Source organism: Stegastes partitus, unplaced genomic scaffold (genome assembly GCF_000690725.1).
Source record: "Stegastes partitus isolate 25-593 unplaced genomic scaffold, Stegastes_partitus-1.0.2 Scaffold416, whole genome shotgun sequence".
Classification (NCBI taxonomy): domain Eukaryota; kingdom Metazoa; phylum Chordata; class Actinopteri; family Pomacentridae; genus Stegastes; species Stegastes partitus.
In genome coordinates, this window is record NW_007578147.1 from 15,396 (window position 1) to 32,467 (window position 17,072).

At 40.6% G+C, this 17,072-nt stretch overlaps 1 protein-coding gene across 1 annotated transcript in view; it reads right to left on the reverse strand.

Moving 5' to 3' along the window:
* Nucleotides 1-17,072, reverse strand: part of sorcs2 (sortilin-related VPS10 domain containing receptor 2) — a 389,051-nt gene that overhangs the window by 14,651 nt on the left and 357,328 nt on the right. The window contains exons 11-14 of the mRNA XM_008285783.1: nucleotides 14,504-14,606; nucleotides 10,066-10,142; nucleotides 9,733-9,824; nucleotides 1,158-1,265 (exon numbers count right to left, since the gene is read on the reverse strand). Of these exons, the coding sequence (XP_008284005.1) occupies nucleotides 1,158-1,265; nucleotides 9,733-9,824; nucleotides 10,066-10,142; nucleotides 14,504-14,606 (380 nt within the window). The remainder of the gene's footprint in view (nucleotides 1-1,157; nucleotides 1,266-9,732; nucleotides 9,825-10,065; nucleotides 10,143-14,503; nucleotides 14,607-17,072) is intronic.

Here is a 17,072-nt window from a genome sequence, read left to right on the forward strand (position 1 = left end):
TTAGTATGTTGTTTTGCTCATTATCTTGTTGCATTCTAAAATCCAATCACGACTGCTCATGGGAATTTATTTATTATGATAGCGCTGAATTAACATTTTAACATTAATCATTAAGCCCAGTGAGGGTGTTTGAAGCATTGGTTTGTAGACTATGCTGCCCTGACCTCAAGTCTTGGACAAATGGAGCCATTGGCTAATGTGGCAGATGAAAAGTCAGGGGATCACTAGTCACTTTGATTGATCTTTTGGGGATTATATAAATGTCTGCATAATTAAATCAGTCCAACAGTCAAAGTATTTCACTCTGGAGTACAGATAATACCTACAGGCAAGCTGCTGGTGTGGCTAAAAAATGCTAATTCTCTAACATATTCATGCATACTTTAAGGCTAAGGGGCTGGATTCCTATAAATAACTTGTGGAGGCCTACTATTGATCATTACTAAAATATGTGCAATCTTCCACATGAAAAATGTATGAAAACTGAAGACCAATGTGCTAGTTTGAATAAAAGAACCTGGACCAGACTTCTGCACCGGTCTAAGCCTGGTGGTGCCTGGCAAAGAGCCCAGCAGAGGAGCGCACAAATACAGAGCAGAACCTTCGGAATAAAATATCAGAGAGGCGAAAAGCGAGACAGGGAGGCAAGAGCAGGGGGCATTTGTGGGCCCCATCTCCCTTCAACCTCCGCTGTAATGGCAATCTGGGGGTCAGGAAAGAGAGAAGGGCTCTGCAGGAAATCAGGAGTGAGACCAGCTGTTGTTAGCGCCACGAAATTGGGCGCTGCGCTCCAACAGATCGAGAGGGAATTGTTGTGATGGAAGAGAAACTTGAGCTGTCTTGAATGTGGTGTACAGTCTGACAGACCTTCTCTGACAACTCATTAGAAGCAAACAGAGAGTGCGAGGGGAGCACAGAAGGGTTAAACTACTGGAGGCCCATGTGTTTCACACCTGTATCTACGTAGCTTTCTCGGCTGAATATATTGTTATTTATACTAGATTACTGAATGGAAGATTATATTTGTAAGTATTTTTGGAGCTCTTTATACAATTTTCAGTGAATTCAGCTAAACCCAAATAGATCTGTGTTTCACTGTTGGAGCAGCCCTCCTGACGATGAACATTTTTATCTGCTGAAATTTAGTTTCCACTCACGTCATAACCAGGGTTTCGTCTCCGGGCTCGCTCAGGAGTCCATCGACGAACACAGAGGTGCTGGTGAAATTGTGAACGCTCCACGTCCGCCCTTCATCGATGCTAAACCTGAAGAGAAAGACAAAATGTACACCATCATGAACATTCAACATGGAACCATCATTGGTTACATTACAAAGCCAAAGGGAGTTGACCATTTACTTCTTTTTATGTCCAACTGACATTTAAGAAGTTTCAAAGGTGGTAGGTTTAGGGTAAGTGTAACCAAGCCAGTTTTATGTAAAAGCACATTTGCCAAATAGTTTCCCCTTATCTTGGTAACAATTAATATATTTGATGATGTGACAAAACTCTACTTTGGCCCAACGAGCATCTCAATCTGTAGAAAAGTTACAAATGATCTAAATAACATTCATTTTAAATCAAGTGCTTCTTTACATGTCTGCTGATAATGAGATCATCCTTCTTGTGTAACAGTGTTTGGTATTCGAGTTTCCTTCGATACTAACTCAAAAAGAAACAAACAAGAAGAGCCATCTGCTCTGCTTTATTCTCGATGCCGACAGCTCCTGCAGTCAGCGGTGGCAGCAGGGCTGAGTAAGTGTGACTGTGTGATGGAGAGGGATCAATGTGGAATCGAGCAACGCGTGGCTCGCGCTGCAGGCTGTGTGTTTTAATGATGTTCTAACAAGGACGACAATAAGATAATCAGCAGGTAAACACGCACAGTGAGGAGAAAACAGAGTGTCTATACAAAGCAACCAGAGATGCTGTTGTGAGGCTTCGAACAAAGTCGAATCCAACAGCGTTTTAATACTTTTTTCTCACGGCACAACCAGTCGGGGGCTGGCTCTGTAATCGTATGAAATGAATGCAGCTATCGTCCAGGTGAGAAAGAAGGCAGGCTTTGTCTCAAGCTCAGTTTTCTTTTTATTCTACACACAACTCCTAGCGTTAACTTTTCATGGGTACTACTAAATGCAACACCACGAGAGGTTTCCAGAAGAGTCTGTCCAAATTTTCATGTCAAAGAAGGCACTTAACAGACACAGAGTTGTTGGAGAGAGATCAAGAAACGCAGTGTGGTGTAGTCAGGAGGAGGCTGTGAAGGCAGGCACTTTTCCCCGTCTTTGAGTGTAGCCACTTGGAATAGCTATAAACATGTTTGCTCTTAGACATGATCAGACAACACATGGCATCACCAGTTAGGCTGAAGTATAGCGGGACCTGAAAAGTCTTTCATGCTGATGATTCAATCATTCATCTATGACTACAGATGAGTTAACCCTGAGTGAGGCACTAAGGCCGCTTTTACACCTCAGTTCATTTGACCGAGGAAAGAGATTGTACAATTTTTGCCTTTCAGTTCAAGCACCATTCATGTTCATTCTGACGTTGTACAAACAAAAAGTACAACACCAAGAACACTAAGTTATATGAGTACATAAATCAGTGATTGGGCAGTTGTTGCGATGTCATCTTGCATCATCAGCACTCTGTTCAAAATCTGAAACTGGCAGCAGGTTGTGCTACACTTTATTGTGCTTGGTGCATCCATTTAGTTTCCCTAGTGTAACAACGCACTCACTAAGAAATAACTGACTGACTTTTATTGCAACCTGTTCCCATATATCAACCACAGAGATGAACCGAAACATTATGACCACTCACAGATGAAGCGAACATCGTCATATTGATTTTTGTCTCATAGGAGAGTTGGACATGTGTAAAGGCTGGAGCTACTTTTAGAAGGGCCAAATAGTTACAGCCAGATGGCTGAGTCAGGGTATTTCTGAAATGTTTGGTGCTTCCCGTCAGCAGTTGTGAGTCTCAACCAACAATGGCCCAAAGAAGAACCAACCATGAACCCGTGGAAGCATTTTCTCAAACAAGTCTGATCTATGAAAACACCCCCTTTCAAATTACAGAATTAAATGATCTGCTGCTAATATCTGGTGAAAAATATCACAGTGCACCTTTAGAGGTCAGTCCACTCAGGATATATCTCGCCACCACAGAGTGGGCTTTATTCCTTTTGGGCATTGATTAAACCCCGAAGAACTTATCTCTTTGAAGAAAAGTGGCATATTTAGAAGTTTAGAGGTAAATAACTCAAATTTATGCTTTGAAATGGCTTAGATGTAACTCCACACCAGTTTGTGCTTTAGAGAATGTACGGACATATAAAGTCTGTGCCCTCCTTTCCATCTACTTCCACTTCCTGCAGGCTGAGGAAACTATAACCTATAACCTATGAGTCTACGCAATGGCAAGTAGTAATATTTTTGGGTAATTAAACATATATGCTTGATCTGAAAACCAAATCTGAAGAAAAGAATGATACAGGATACTACCATGCAAGTCTCTACCATGAAAGAATTGGTACACTGCAGTGTCAACAGAGATCTAAAAAACAGTAGGGTCTTTAACAGTTCACACTAAGCAGATGGATTCAATAGGAGTTCATCGTCACATCACGCCAAAGGTTGCTTGGAATCAGTCCCTTCTCTTCAGGTTGTCTTGGTCGAGTTGTTTAGTTCGCACCTGTGTGTGTGTGACTGACATCTTTCACATCATCCTAACAGACAGAACCAAACAAGCAATGTGCCTGAATCTGTTTAAACTAAACTAAACAGGCAAGATGTGAAATTGTGCTTAACCACCTATTTGGAATCAACTGTGCAGCTACAGCCTCCTACATGGCGACACTCTCAGTCACCCAGCCAATTATATCTCATTTCCTCCAGCTAATATCCGAGTTATTAGAATTATGAGAGATGGGTGTAGGGATAACCCTGCAATCAAACAGATTAGGCAGTCAAACTTATAATTATGCTCCATGCCACACGCCAGCCTTTACTTCATTTCTCCAGCGCTACAAAGAAACCTAAAATAAGACTAATTGTAAATCATAAATGTACATAACACAGTCTTGTCCATGCGCTGTCTTACAGCAGCATCTCATTCCTCAGCCTACTACCTTTTCATAATTAACTGATATGAATGCCTGGTGTGAGTTACAGAGTAATAAATAAATAAATAAAAAATACTCCTTGGAGCTCAAGTGAGTGGATGAGAGGAGCTGGGGAATTATCCGAAATGATCTGAGTGTGTGTGTCTACATGCAGTAGTCACTTGTAAAAAAAAATCTCGATGCACTGCTTTTCAAATGGCCGTGAAAATGGCATTGCTTTGATGCACACTGTTGTAGATATCCTACCCCCGCATGGGAACATGGTGTAATTATTTTGGAGAGTCAAACACAGTGCAGAGCCCGGGAACGAGTCTTGGAGAGATAGTTTGGAGCATCACGAGTGTCTAAATGTGGAGGACTCAGTGAAGAAGCATTTTAGGTCAAGAAGGGGTTCTTTGCAGACAAGTACTTACTCTCTCCCTAAGCTTGCTATGTCCTCCATCTATCTTTGCCTATTACTGTATTACTCTTTCTCTGTCCTTTATATTCTTTGCTTTTTATCAGCTCTGCTTCTTTCTGTCAGGGAGGTTAAACAAGGCCACCCAGACTCACTGAAAGCTCATATTTTAAAAAAAGAACTCACCTATAGAAGGAACAAAAATATTGCTCCCCTGACGGGTTTGAAAGGTAAGTCTGCTGAAGTTTTGACTGCAAAGGTGATAGCAGATAGGCGTGGTCTGTTGTGCTTGCACTCCAAAGCAATTATTGATGGATTTGGAAAAATCCCAGTTTATGTTCACTGACAACTGACAGAAAAAAAATTGTAATACAACAACAGCAAATAATAGATGTAGTCTCTGGTATACAGCTGAACAAAAAGAGCCCATTACTTCCTTAGTTGACACTGGATGCAAACATTGAAGTGAATGACCATCAATCAGCGGCACCAGAAAGTATACTTGCCTGTGTTGGTTACTCTTAAAGATTTAAGTCATGGATTGGGGTCGAAAAGTTTTCAAAAAATCATCCACGTCTCTTCTGAAACACTTTGCTTTAACTTAGATGGAAAATTTCATGAGGCTAAGGAACGAAATTAAGAAAATATCATGTGGACAAAGGTCTGACCATGACCCTGGTTGATTTGGCGACACTTATGGTTACCAGTACTACAGACAACTATGTTTTTTCCAATGCAGGTGCTTTTCAAAAGGGCGGCACAGAGTATTCCATGAGCAGAAGAAGAGGCAGGTTTGATTCTTTGCTACATGTTGTTTTCTGCCTTTCTTAAGCAGCATTTCCTTTCATCTCTCAACCATTACTTGTCGTTTGAACGCAATTCCAAAAAATACATAAAAAAGAAACACAAGAGAAAGGGAGCAAACAGAATGTCCACTATGTGCATTAATAGTTTCCAAAGTCTGTAAAAACACAGTTAAAATCCTACATGGGAAAATTCATTACATACATACATTAAAACCATTTGCCCAGGATTGTGTTGGTTTACCCTCATGCCACCAAAACAGTTTTGACCCATCAAGCAACAGACATGGTGGTGTCTGACATGGAATGCTGGCAGTGAATCTTTTGGTACCTGTTTGTTTTATGGTGGGGAATCCTGGCATCAGCTTGTTCCTGACTGGATGCTAAATGCTAACCACTAAATTTGGGAGTGTGGAGGCTGGGTCAACACCTTGGGCTCTTTGGTGCTGTCTTGCTGAGGAAGACGTCAAGTAGTGCTGTTACCATGTGGAGGTACGCTTAGGTTGCAACAATGGGTGTCAAAGTAACATCCACATGAATGGTAGTGCCCAAGTTTTCCCAGCAGAACATTGCATTACAGACAATCAATGTCATTCACATCACCTGTCACTGGTTTTAATATTGGGTCTGAGTGGTGTGCAACAATGTAGAAATGCCACTGGAATTGCATTTAATGGGTACTGCTCAAAAAGTTACAGAGCAAAAACACTTGGTGCTCCAACACCCATGTTCTTCCCACTTCCAATAGTAATGCCACAGTGATAGATTCAAATGTACTTATTGTGTGATATTTGTGTATTTCATCTCATTGAGCAGTAGCCCTGTGATAGACTGGCGACCTGTCCAGGGTGTCCCCTGCCTTCGCCCTAAGCCGGCTGGGATAGGCTCCAGCCCCCCCGTGACCCCGATGAGGATTAAGCGGTGTATAGATAATGGATGGATGGATCTCATTGAGCAGTCTTAATCTCTTTTTGTGGGTTTCATGCAAAAAGGCCTTCATGTACCTGCCTGGTCTCTGTAGCAGTGCTGTTTCACTCTAGAGACGTTTGGGCTGAAGCTAAGGATGAAAAGATTTCTTTGATTTATGTAAGTTGCTTACTGTTCATGTTGCTAGTTACTCGGTTGTTGCGACCACTAATACTATTGTAGGTCTCTTTCATTTGTGCCTTACTTACACTTATTATACATGCATCAAATAAGAAACATATAATCCAAAATAAACAAGGATTAAAACTAGATTTTACCATAGGCGAGGTAGTTAAGCAGGGCTCACCTAAGACTTTATTATATCAGGAGCTTTTGTGCTTTAGCGCATTTCTATGTTTTCAGACAAAGATATTATTAAACAGATTACAATAAACCAATTGCCAAAGAGCAAACCTGAGGATTTGTGAGGCCCCTGGAGGTCTCGGGTTATGAGGCAGTTGCTTATAACCCGGCCATGCCAGCCATAAAAAGAATAAGAAATCAGGCATTGAGATAATTAAGGAATTACAATAAAAGGGCTACAAAATGTTCTACGACATACTGCATGTTGGGGAGTAGTTATAATTGCAGCACCGACACTACTTTAGACCCGTCTCTGAAAGCCTGTCGTAAGCGCAAACTGCAACTTTAACAAGAAAGCAGCATTTTACAATAGAGAAGAGTAAGCCAGCTAATTAGAGCAGACGTCCAGCAGAGACATGCTCTGAAGATGTAGTAAATCAATGTGCAAAGTCCTGGAATAACACTTGCTGTTCCGTGATTAGTTTTTTGGCCTGAGAACAATGCTTTTAGTCATCACAGCTGAAATGCGTTGCTCTCACACATAACACTGGACTCTATTATAGAACCGTTGAGAAACAAAGAATTATTGGGGGGTCATGAAACTCCAATGAGGAAAAAAAAGAGCTCCTGGCTGCGGAACAGAACGCAGGGGCCAGGGAGAGTTTTGGAAGCCAGGACTCTTGGATGATAACATTATGGTCATTTTGGGTAATGAAGTGATAAAAAATTGTGCTCATTTCACTTTTAAGAAGTAGCCTTTTCGTTACGGAACACTTTCACAGCTCTCTGTGGCTCTTTCCATGGCGCTGGAGCCTTTGGGGTTATTGATTCAGCCAAGGCATAAGGGGAGTGGGGGGGGAGGAGTGAAGGACTCCATGCCCATCTAAAAGGTCATTTGATTTAGGTCTGCGATAAATGTTTTTCTGAGCGCTCCCTTATCTATGCTTTCTCATTATTTCATCCTTATTTATTAAGGTCGATGAGATAGCATCTTGCTGAGCTGGAAATTGTCTGTGTGAGCTGTAAGGGGGGAGAGAAGGGGCTGATCTTAAATGATGCTGAAGGGTACAGTGCTGGACTTGGGAACTAACTGGTTTTTCGTTCTCATCTGAACAGAATGTAGATGAAATAGCTGAGCATATGTGCATCTATTCATGCGCTGATATTCTGGGCTTTGATAGATGGAGTTTATTCAAATTAAAAGGGCAAATGAGAAAGTTAGTGTAAACCAACCATTTAGGCTATTATGAGAAGCTGCAAACACTTCTTCTTCTTCTTACTGTTTGATATTTTTCTGAAGTTGAATTTGCCCATCTGAATGGTATTTGGGTCCCAGGGCAGTGAGGATGGAGGTTAATTCAAAAGAGGCAACGGAAGTGAAAAGAAGCGCGTTTGTTTCTGATGAAACATCCATCTGCTGAAGCAAAATGAGGCGAAATACTTGGAAAGCTTCAAATGTAAATAAAAGTATTTGATTGAAACACTCAGATGCATGACGTTAAATGACATTTCATGCGATTAATGCCAGTAAATCAATCTGCACTGATCTATAAATTAATACGAGCGATATATTGATCCCAGCTTTACACTGTGTATAAAAAGCTTCTCCTTCACTTCATTAAACTCCTGCAGCCACCACATCCTCTATGTTAATAAATCTGCAGTTTTTGAACTTTGAGACGAGCCGCACCGGAGCGCAGAGCTATTCCACCCGACAATCCACTGCATTCATTAAATGTCATCAGACGGCTGCAAAATAATCACCGGACGGGTTGCTTGTAACTCAGCATTCTCATTAAACCTGCGCATCATCGTGGCCTCCTTTGTAACCTTTTCAAGCAAAAGGTGGCGTTTCATGTTTGATACTTGAAATGCTTTTCTGATTTAAGATTAATCAGTTGTGTTATGATGTGACCGCTTCTGAACACAAAACACAACAGAACGATGACTGTGAAATATCCGGAACAAAATACAAATGCAGCATTGAAATGGTTCTCTTTTTCTGGCTGAGAGAAAAAGTTAAAGATCTCATTTCTGTGTTTAGAGAGCTGTTCAAATGGTGACACATTCTGACTTAATCTACAGCTCTAGTCAGGTGTGGCTTTAAAGTACAACCCTCCTTTTGACCAGTGACTAGAAGAGGCCGCCTTAAAATGCAACTGTAGTCAATCGACAGTGCCACAGATGACAAGAGAAAGACGATGACAGGCAGTTTGCAGGCTCGATGCTGGCATGTCAGTTAGGACCAAAGTCAGGCACTTGAATGTCTACAACTCCACCACTTGTCATCTAAGAAATCGTTTCAGACAGCTCTAGACAGATGTGTCCGACAACACTGGGGACAGCCGGCATTGACAATCTCATTAGCTGTACGCGTCCCACATGAGACTTTTCTTGAGATTTCCTGTCTATAAGCCCACTCTCGATCTGCCCATTATCATTTCCAATGTCGTCTTACTTGGTTGTGTAGAGATGCAGTTCATTAGAACAACCAACACTTATTCCCCTATGTTAAAAAGAATGGATAGAATTTATCAAAATAGAACATGCTGCCTTTATGTTTTTGTTCAGTATTTCTCACAGTGATGCAACTGTGTCTCTGTGATCTGATTGGCTGAGAGCACATTTATTATCCACCACACCCTGCCATCATTATTCCACTTCAAAGACGTGCTTGTAGATGGCAACACATCTATGCAGGTATTTACAAATGACTTTGAATGGGATGGGATTAAAATAAGACCATTGATCAACACCTATTGACCAACTTTTCCTTGTCTCTGTACTGTCGTCTATCCATTTCGATCTCTATTTTCTAATGTCGTTCAAATTCTACAGTTTTTCCTTTTATTTTTAGCACTTTAACGCTCTCACCCGTGAATGGAACATGGAATACAATTAAAGGTTCACTGATGGATCGACTGCCAGAGGCTCCTAATGGACGACCCACTAGTACCAATCAATACCAGAATAAATAATTTTGTTAACCTGCTTCATATCTATCACATCAAATGTGGATGACACGAAGAGATATGAATAAAAAGCCAATAATGCAATGATCACAGCCCCATTGAACAATGTCTGACAGCATTAAGGACTTTTATGTCTTTGGTGGCATGATTGTAGTCTTACTTGAGTATCTTGAGGGGAATAGAAGTGTCCTTGATGGCAACGATGACCCCACCGTGGTCCAGATACAGGATGTGATGCTCCTCCTCGAAAACCTTCAGGAAGCAACATAAAAGGTTGGAAACGATGTTACGAATGCAATCATTTGTTTGTGCTCATCTTGATAAGCTGCAAAAAGTACTTTAATATCCAGCTGGTGCTCTGGTGGCGAGTTGGAAAAAAAAAATAAACAGGATGGATATTAAATTGGATCTTAAACCTCCTCAGATTCTTCTGAGAGCAGAGGAGGCTGAGTAGAGAAAAGACTCGTATAAGAAGAGCAAGGACGTGATGTACCTGTCTCCATGTCTTCCCACAGTCTGAAGTGATGTACATCTCTTCCTTATACTCCACTAGCTTGGAGCCAAGGTTACCTGAAGGAAAGATGAAGAATGGAGAATTTCATCAGGAATGAAGGCTCATGAGGCAAGCAACAATAACAGATTCAAACAGAGGGAAGAACACAGAGCGAAGAGATGCAGGGAGACTAGGCTGGAGAAAAAAAAACAGAGAGGGAGCCACATAGGTTGAGGATTTCTAGCTTAGAATTTTTTATTGCTTTGCTGTTTTTTTTTATTTTTTATTTTATTTTTTTATTAACAATTGACCAGAAGGGAAGACTGCGCCTTGGAGAAGTGTATAAATTTGGATTTTCACAAAATTAGACGGAAAATAAGGTTGCAGCAGAGTTTGCTTGATCCAAGTCTGCCAATGGATGGAAGTTGATTTCACATGAAGGTGGGTTTTACTGTATTGCACAATTTCTTTACGTTTTAAAACAAGATTTATGGAAACCTATTACTTCCAGAGAAGAAAAAGACAATTGATAAGGTTAGGAATGGTCAGGCATTATGACATACAAAACAAAACAAAAATTTACTGCGACAATATAGTATCCTCACAAATTAAAACAATGAAACCAAAACCATATGACATGTGCACCACACCAAACTGGGATGGGACTGTCCAGGATTCAGCCTTTGCACATTCACCCTGTAATGCCATTGGGTGATGCAACAACAATATATATATATATATATATTCACTGTTCTTGGCCAGTGAACAAAGCCCTATTTGCACGGGAGTGGCATCATCTGAGGACCTCGTGTCATTTAGCAACTACTCCCCGATGTCTGTGTTTCATGAGGTTCATTTGTACAAGATAGATGAAGTTTGTGTTTTTTTTTAAATTTACTGATATGATCTGTTGATATTACATGAAGAGGCTGCCACAAACTACCTGTGTTGAGCCTGCTGAAAGACATCAAAATGTTAATTATCACTTGCCACCACATGCCATCCGCCGACACATCTTTCTTGATCTTTCTCTTCAGATGGATTCGAGCTGTTTGTGAATGAGTCTCCATGCTGTGTAGCAACATATATCTTCTTAATTTGGCCCAAAATGCCCCAAACTTTTATTTACAATTGCCAATGCAGCGTCCAGAATTCTTGAGCTGAGAAGAGGTGGAAGAAAATTGTAGAAAAAACAACAATAAAAAAAACTCAGAGGTGTTGATTCAGATGGGATTAATGTCGTCACAGGACTACTGTGTGTGCCGATATAGGGTTTGGTTCCACATGGGATGAATATCAAAGACGACCTCTCCAATTATTACAAATTATGAGAGGGAGTAGGCCTATGTGACATGTAGCTACTTGCTAATATCGAATGTTTCGCAGACAGTGGGTTTCCTCAAAAGGCACATTGCAAATATATCCCCTCTTTTGTCCATCAGATGGAGCAGATGTCATTGATAGATGGATGAGAAGGTTTGAGGATTTGACAGATCAACTTTCAGACCTCATTCACATTTGATGTCCTAGGACAGGAATGCAATTGGATCAGCTGGACCAATAAAAAAAATAGAGCTCTTGCAGCAGAATTACTTCCTTTATACCTGGAAAGCAGCACTTTTGTAGAAAAGTCCAACCTAGCCAACTCACATAATGAAACTGGGATCAAAGTATCGACACATTTAAGATAACAGGAACTCATGTTACAAACCATTAATTCATGTGGCTTCTCTCACTCAAAATAATGGATCCCACCTAAAAACATATTTCATTAAACCCTACATCATCAGTGTCTCAGATCCTTTAGAACCACGGGAAACAATGTACAACTGGTCCTCAAATGAGTTTATGTGTAAAATGGATGAAAACTCCAAACGTGGACTTTATAGCTTTGTAGTTTTTAATATATTTTAAATTGAACTTGCCATTTTTATTTTTGTCATTCCAACAACATTTTATGTGAGTGTGTGTCTATTTTTTTTCTCCAGCAGAAATAGGCAAGAGCAGAAAATGAAAGGCATGACTTATATGGCTTATTTTCTCTATCTCATAAACCGACACAGGCAGCTCACGCACTTATTTTATTTAGTTTTCAGGCCGCCCTCTGTCTTTTTTATTTTTTTTATTTTTTTCTGCGTACATGTGTTGTTTCTTTTTTTTTTTATGCTTTCGGTCAGGAATGCCTGCGCGCAAACAAACACAGTGAAGTATTCAATAAATAAAATTGCTGGTGGTTCAGTGAACTCCTCTGTGTGTTAGAGTGCTCAGGCATGAAGCAGTGTGGTTTTATACTCCACCGCTGCAGCGGCAGGAAAAGCCCTTCTCAGGGTAAATGGAGGTTTGTCTCTGGAGGAGTGGCGCTTTTTAGTTCAGTCGCGCGGACAGTTTGCATATAATGGAGTGTTATTCAGGGTTGCCACACACTTTATAAAATCTAATTCAAGACTTCATAAGTCCCAAGCAAAGAAGCGGAATACAATTTCTACAGCAGAGCATTAACGCAGGTGTAACTAAAAAGAAAAAATAAATAAAGCCATCACAAATCCACAAATTCAGAAATTTATGTTGCTTTACTGTTGCTCCAATCCAATCATATATTAGATGGGCTAGGACTTGTAACCAAGAAAATAGAGAAGTTTCAAACATGTTGTGACAAGGTTGGATTTGAACCCAAATCATGATATTGTTCCAAACCCTGACCAAGCAACAATGGTGCCTAACCTCAACCGAACTTAGAACATGTAAAAGCCTCACAGTGCGTGAGATCTGTCTCAACCTAACCTCGTAGTTTTGATGGCGAAATCAGAAAGCGAAAATAAACCGACAGAAAACCAAACTTTAAATTGATAGTCTGTTCTTCATGATGGGACATGAACCCTGATGGCCAGTCTTGGGTTGATTCCTTCATTCTTCCTTCTTGCCTCTAAATGTGGGTTTTGCGGTACTTTAAAACAAGCCCCCTATCCAACATCACCACGGGTCAGAAATTACATTTATTTGAAACGAGAGTACGATTTACTTGTATTGGAATGTAATTTTGTTGAGACGGGGTTGCATCTCAGTTAAGGGAACCATGGCGGAAACTTGAATAATTGCTCATGAAATGTCAAACTATAAGACAAATTTCCAAAAGTTTACTGGAACCTAAAGATTTGTCTTCAACCTGCTTTGACAAACAGTACAAACCCCCCAAAAACATCCAATATACTACACAGCGACATGTAAGTAACAGAGAAAAACATGGTAGTGGAGAAGCTGTTTCACCACTGCAGGGGACAGTCTTTAGCCCTGGCTGATTACGTCCTTTGTCTTGTGAAGAGACCACTTCTTAGCTTAGAGCCTTTTTTTTCTCAATTTTCTAACTCCCCTTTCTTCACCTTGCAGCATCCTCTCAGTGTGTTGGACTTTGTAATCAGTTCTGCCATCTTAGTCTCTGTTGTACTCTTAGCTTCTTCTGCAAAGCCTGTTTTTCTAGCGTCCCAAATATAAAGCTTCTTATTCTTCTTTTGTGAATGTGGGTGAGAAAGTAAGTAAAACGTAAATAAAACAGAGAGCATATTTTTACTTTATGTGAATTTTATGTGTTCTAACTCTATTTCACTCTGTGTGCTTTATGTTTAAGGAGTACAATCTTTCAAAAGTTGGCTCATTGGTGGCTTGAAACTCGTTTTGGCATTGAGAAAGATATTCAGTATAAATAACCGCTAAAACCAAACAATCCACCATCAACAGGAACAATGTTGCTTGGCTTGCGTTCATCCCTTCAAAGGTAATGCCAATTTTTAACTCACTTTCTGTTTTTTCCCTTTGTTTTTTTTCCTTCTCCTCCTCTATTTATTTTTAAGTTCCTGTACTGTATGATTGTCTTTTCAGTGCGCTGTCAATATCTGCTATGGGTACCTGCTAAATTCTTCATAACTTTATTAAAACAAAAGCATTGTTGCTGCTTCTGTAGATGGTGAACTCTTGACAAAAGGCAGACAATGAGTCAGAACCATCGATTGTATTGGTTAGTAAGTGCGAAAAGAGGCCATCCAATGGAATATACTATCTATCCATCCATTATCTATACACCGGTTAATCCTCACTAGGGTCGTGGGGGGGCTGGAGCCTATCCCAGCTGACTGAGGGTGAAGGCAGGGGACACCCTGGACAGGTCACCAGTCTATCACAGGGCTGAGACAGACAACCAAGCACACTCACATTTACGGATAAGTTAGAATCACGATTAACCTCAACATATTTTTGGACCTTGTGGGGGAACCCAGAGAGAACCCACGCTGCATGGGGAGAACATGTAAACTCCACGCAGAAAGATCTCGGTGCCCCCACCGGGATGCAAACCAGCGACCTTCTTGCTGTGAGGCAATGGTGCTCACCACCATGTCACCTTGCAGCCCTCGAATACACTAAGAAGAAAATAAAAGAATGTACCCACCAGCACCCATGATAAGACCTGGAGCAGAGTCTTTGGTGTGGACAGTCCCGGACACGTAGGGGTTGTCCGCCCAGCGCAGGTGGAGGTGCAGGTGGCAGTCCGGCTGCATGAACACACACATGAAGAGAGAATTTAAAGTGAATCACATGACAGCATAATCCAACATCCAACAGAGGTGCTTCAGTGTGTATTCTGTAGTAATACGTCTCAACAAAGGGGCACTTCAGTGGAATGGTGGGTGAAGCGAAAACACTTGCACCTGCTCAGTCGTGTTTGACGAGTCTTTCGACACAGATACCTGATAATCCCACTGCAAATACAGCTCAGTATGGGGCTTTAGTGGTCTTAGTCAAATGTATTGTGGAAAAGATGTTTAATGGAAGCTAGTTCATTCCAAATGACAGAGTCAGATTGTACATTTGCAATGCACATAACTCAGAGGCAGAGTTTCTCTTAAGCTTGTTGTTTTAAACCCCAAAAATCAAGAGATGAACAAAGTCTACATTAAAAACAACAGTGTGATGGTTTCTATTCACACATCTCATTCCAAGAAATGCAAGAACCATGTTTTCAGTGATTGCACTTAATCAGTAAGAGAGTTGAGGTTGCCATATGTCTAAGCCACGAGATCCTGTTTACAGCAACAGAATTACAAGTAGCTTTTGTTCCATAATCATTTAAGAGGCTTCATGTAGACGGAGTCCTCTCACCAAGATCTTTCTGTCCTAATCTCAGTGAAGATACTCTCCCTACTGAAATCACCCACAGTACATTACATTAATGTGGACTGTTTTCCAAAGCAGTTTTAGAATGTTTTTGACAAATTGCCGGTTAGGTAATCTACCAGAGTGAACTTCATGTCGGCTTTGATTTTGTCATATGTAGTAATATAAGTAAAGTACTGTGCAGGCCTGACTGTCGACTGTTCCTGCACCTCAACCATCAGTCCCGATGAATTTGGGCTCACTATGACAAATTTCTGCCTGATTAGTTGTCATTCATCATCAAAGCTGTTTGGTTGGCTGGTATATCTAAGTGGAAACCGCCAAGCTAGCAAATGTCACCATGCACTTACTCAAATGGCCACTTGAGGCTAGCTCCAGTGGCGAATCATTCTCCACAGACCCCCCATCTTAAAATTCACAATTTACAGCTGAAATAAACATGTGTACAGCCTGGTACAAAGAGCATTTCTGATCTGTATAGTTCATTCCACTATTCAGCCCACCTGTATGAAGGATGGATTTTTATATAACTCCCTTATTTAAATTGCATTAAGGCTTAAAGTTATGCATAATTAAGGGCAGAGCCGCTTTGAGTGGCAGACTGGTACCATCACAGGACAGTCCAAGGCTTGGAGACATTTGCATGACCTGCCTGAGCTCTGCTTCTTCTCCACTTCTTTCCTTATTGAGTGAGGCAGAGACAGGTATTGGCAAGATGGTTCATTTATCTTTATATACAGTCAATGGGTATATCTACATTTGTTGGGAAAATATTAGACTTTATGTTCTGGAATATGTGCAGATGACTTGCAGTGGTTAGGGTTAGGTTGGGGTCAGGTTACGCATTAAAGACATGACTGGTTAAGGTTAGGATTAAGATCAGGTTCAGGTTAACTATAGTCAAGATTTAAAATAGAATATTGTATCTGATATTGTGGTCAATGGAGCCGTACAGTGTAGCATAAAGGCGGTAGTGTCTGGCTGTATGTGCTGTGTGCTAAGTATGTTAAATTCATCTTATAATGTGCTGCTTTTTTGGTTATTAGGTGTTTTTGTACATTTCACTTGCTTTTTCCACATGATTTTTCAGACTTTTCAACTAAAACTGTAACTAATGATTATTTGTACCACTGATTAATAAACAAACTATTTTCCTCAATTAACCAGTTTACAGTTTTGTTGAATAAAATGTCTGTGAAACTTTACCAGATCCCGAAGTAATAATTTTTTGGGGGGATCTTGGTGTTGGATGGTGTCTTGTTTTCTCCAAATCCCAAACATATTCAGCTTACGATAATAGAGGGAAAAGAAAAGCCTAAAATCCTCACATATGAGAAGAAACAGAAACTGCAAACTTTTCAAGTGCTCATGCTTTATAATGACAAAGCAGCACATTTTAACTCTGCTGTTTGCACTGTCACAGCCACAGCAAACTCATTTCAAGAGGAACAGCCGATACCAGTTAGTCTTCTGTGGGTTATAAAGTACTTTGTGGTGCTTTTCAGCGCTCGGTTTAAAGCAGACTACAACACACCTTATGCAGACATTATGACAAACCTTTCCTGTGCATCGGGGTCATTTCTCTCAGCCGGTCTGTATCAGGTGGCAAGGTAATGGATACAGCTGACAGTGTTTGCCTGATAAACTGCCACATTAGATAGCACATCTGCTATCTGGCTTTGTCTATCTCGGTGACTTGTGATGTCAGTGAGGCGATGTGTGATGTCAGTGTTTGAAATAAAGCTGTCTCTGTGAATGATACTTTAACAACCCAGAGAGCTTTTTTTTTTTTTTTTTGGCAAGGTAATTCTGTTGAGGTATGGATGAGGCTAAAGGGAAAATGA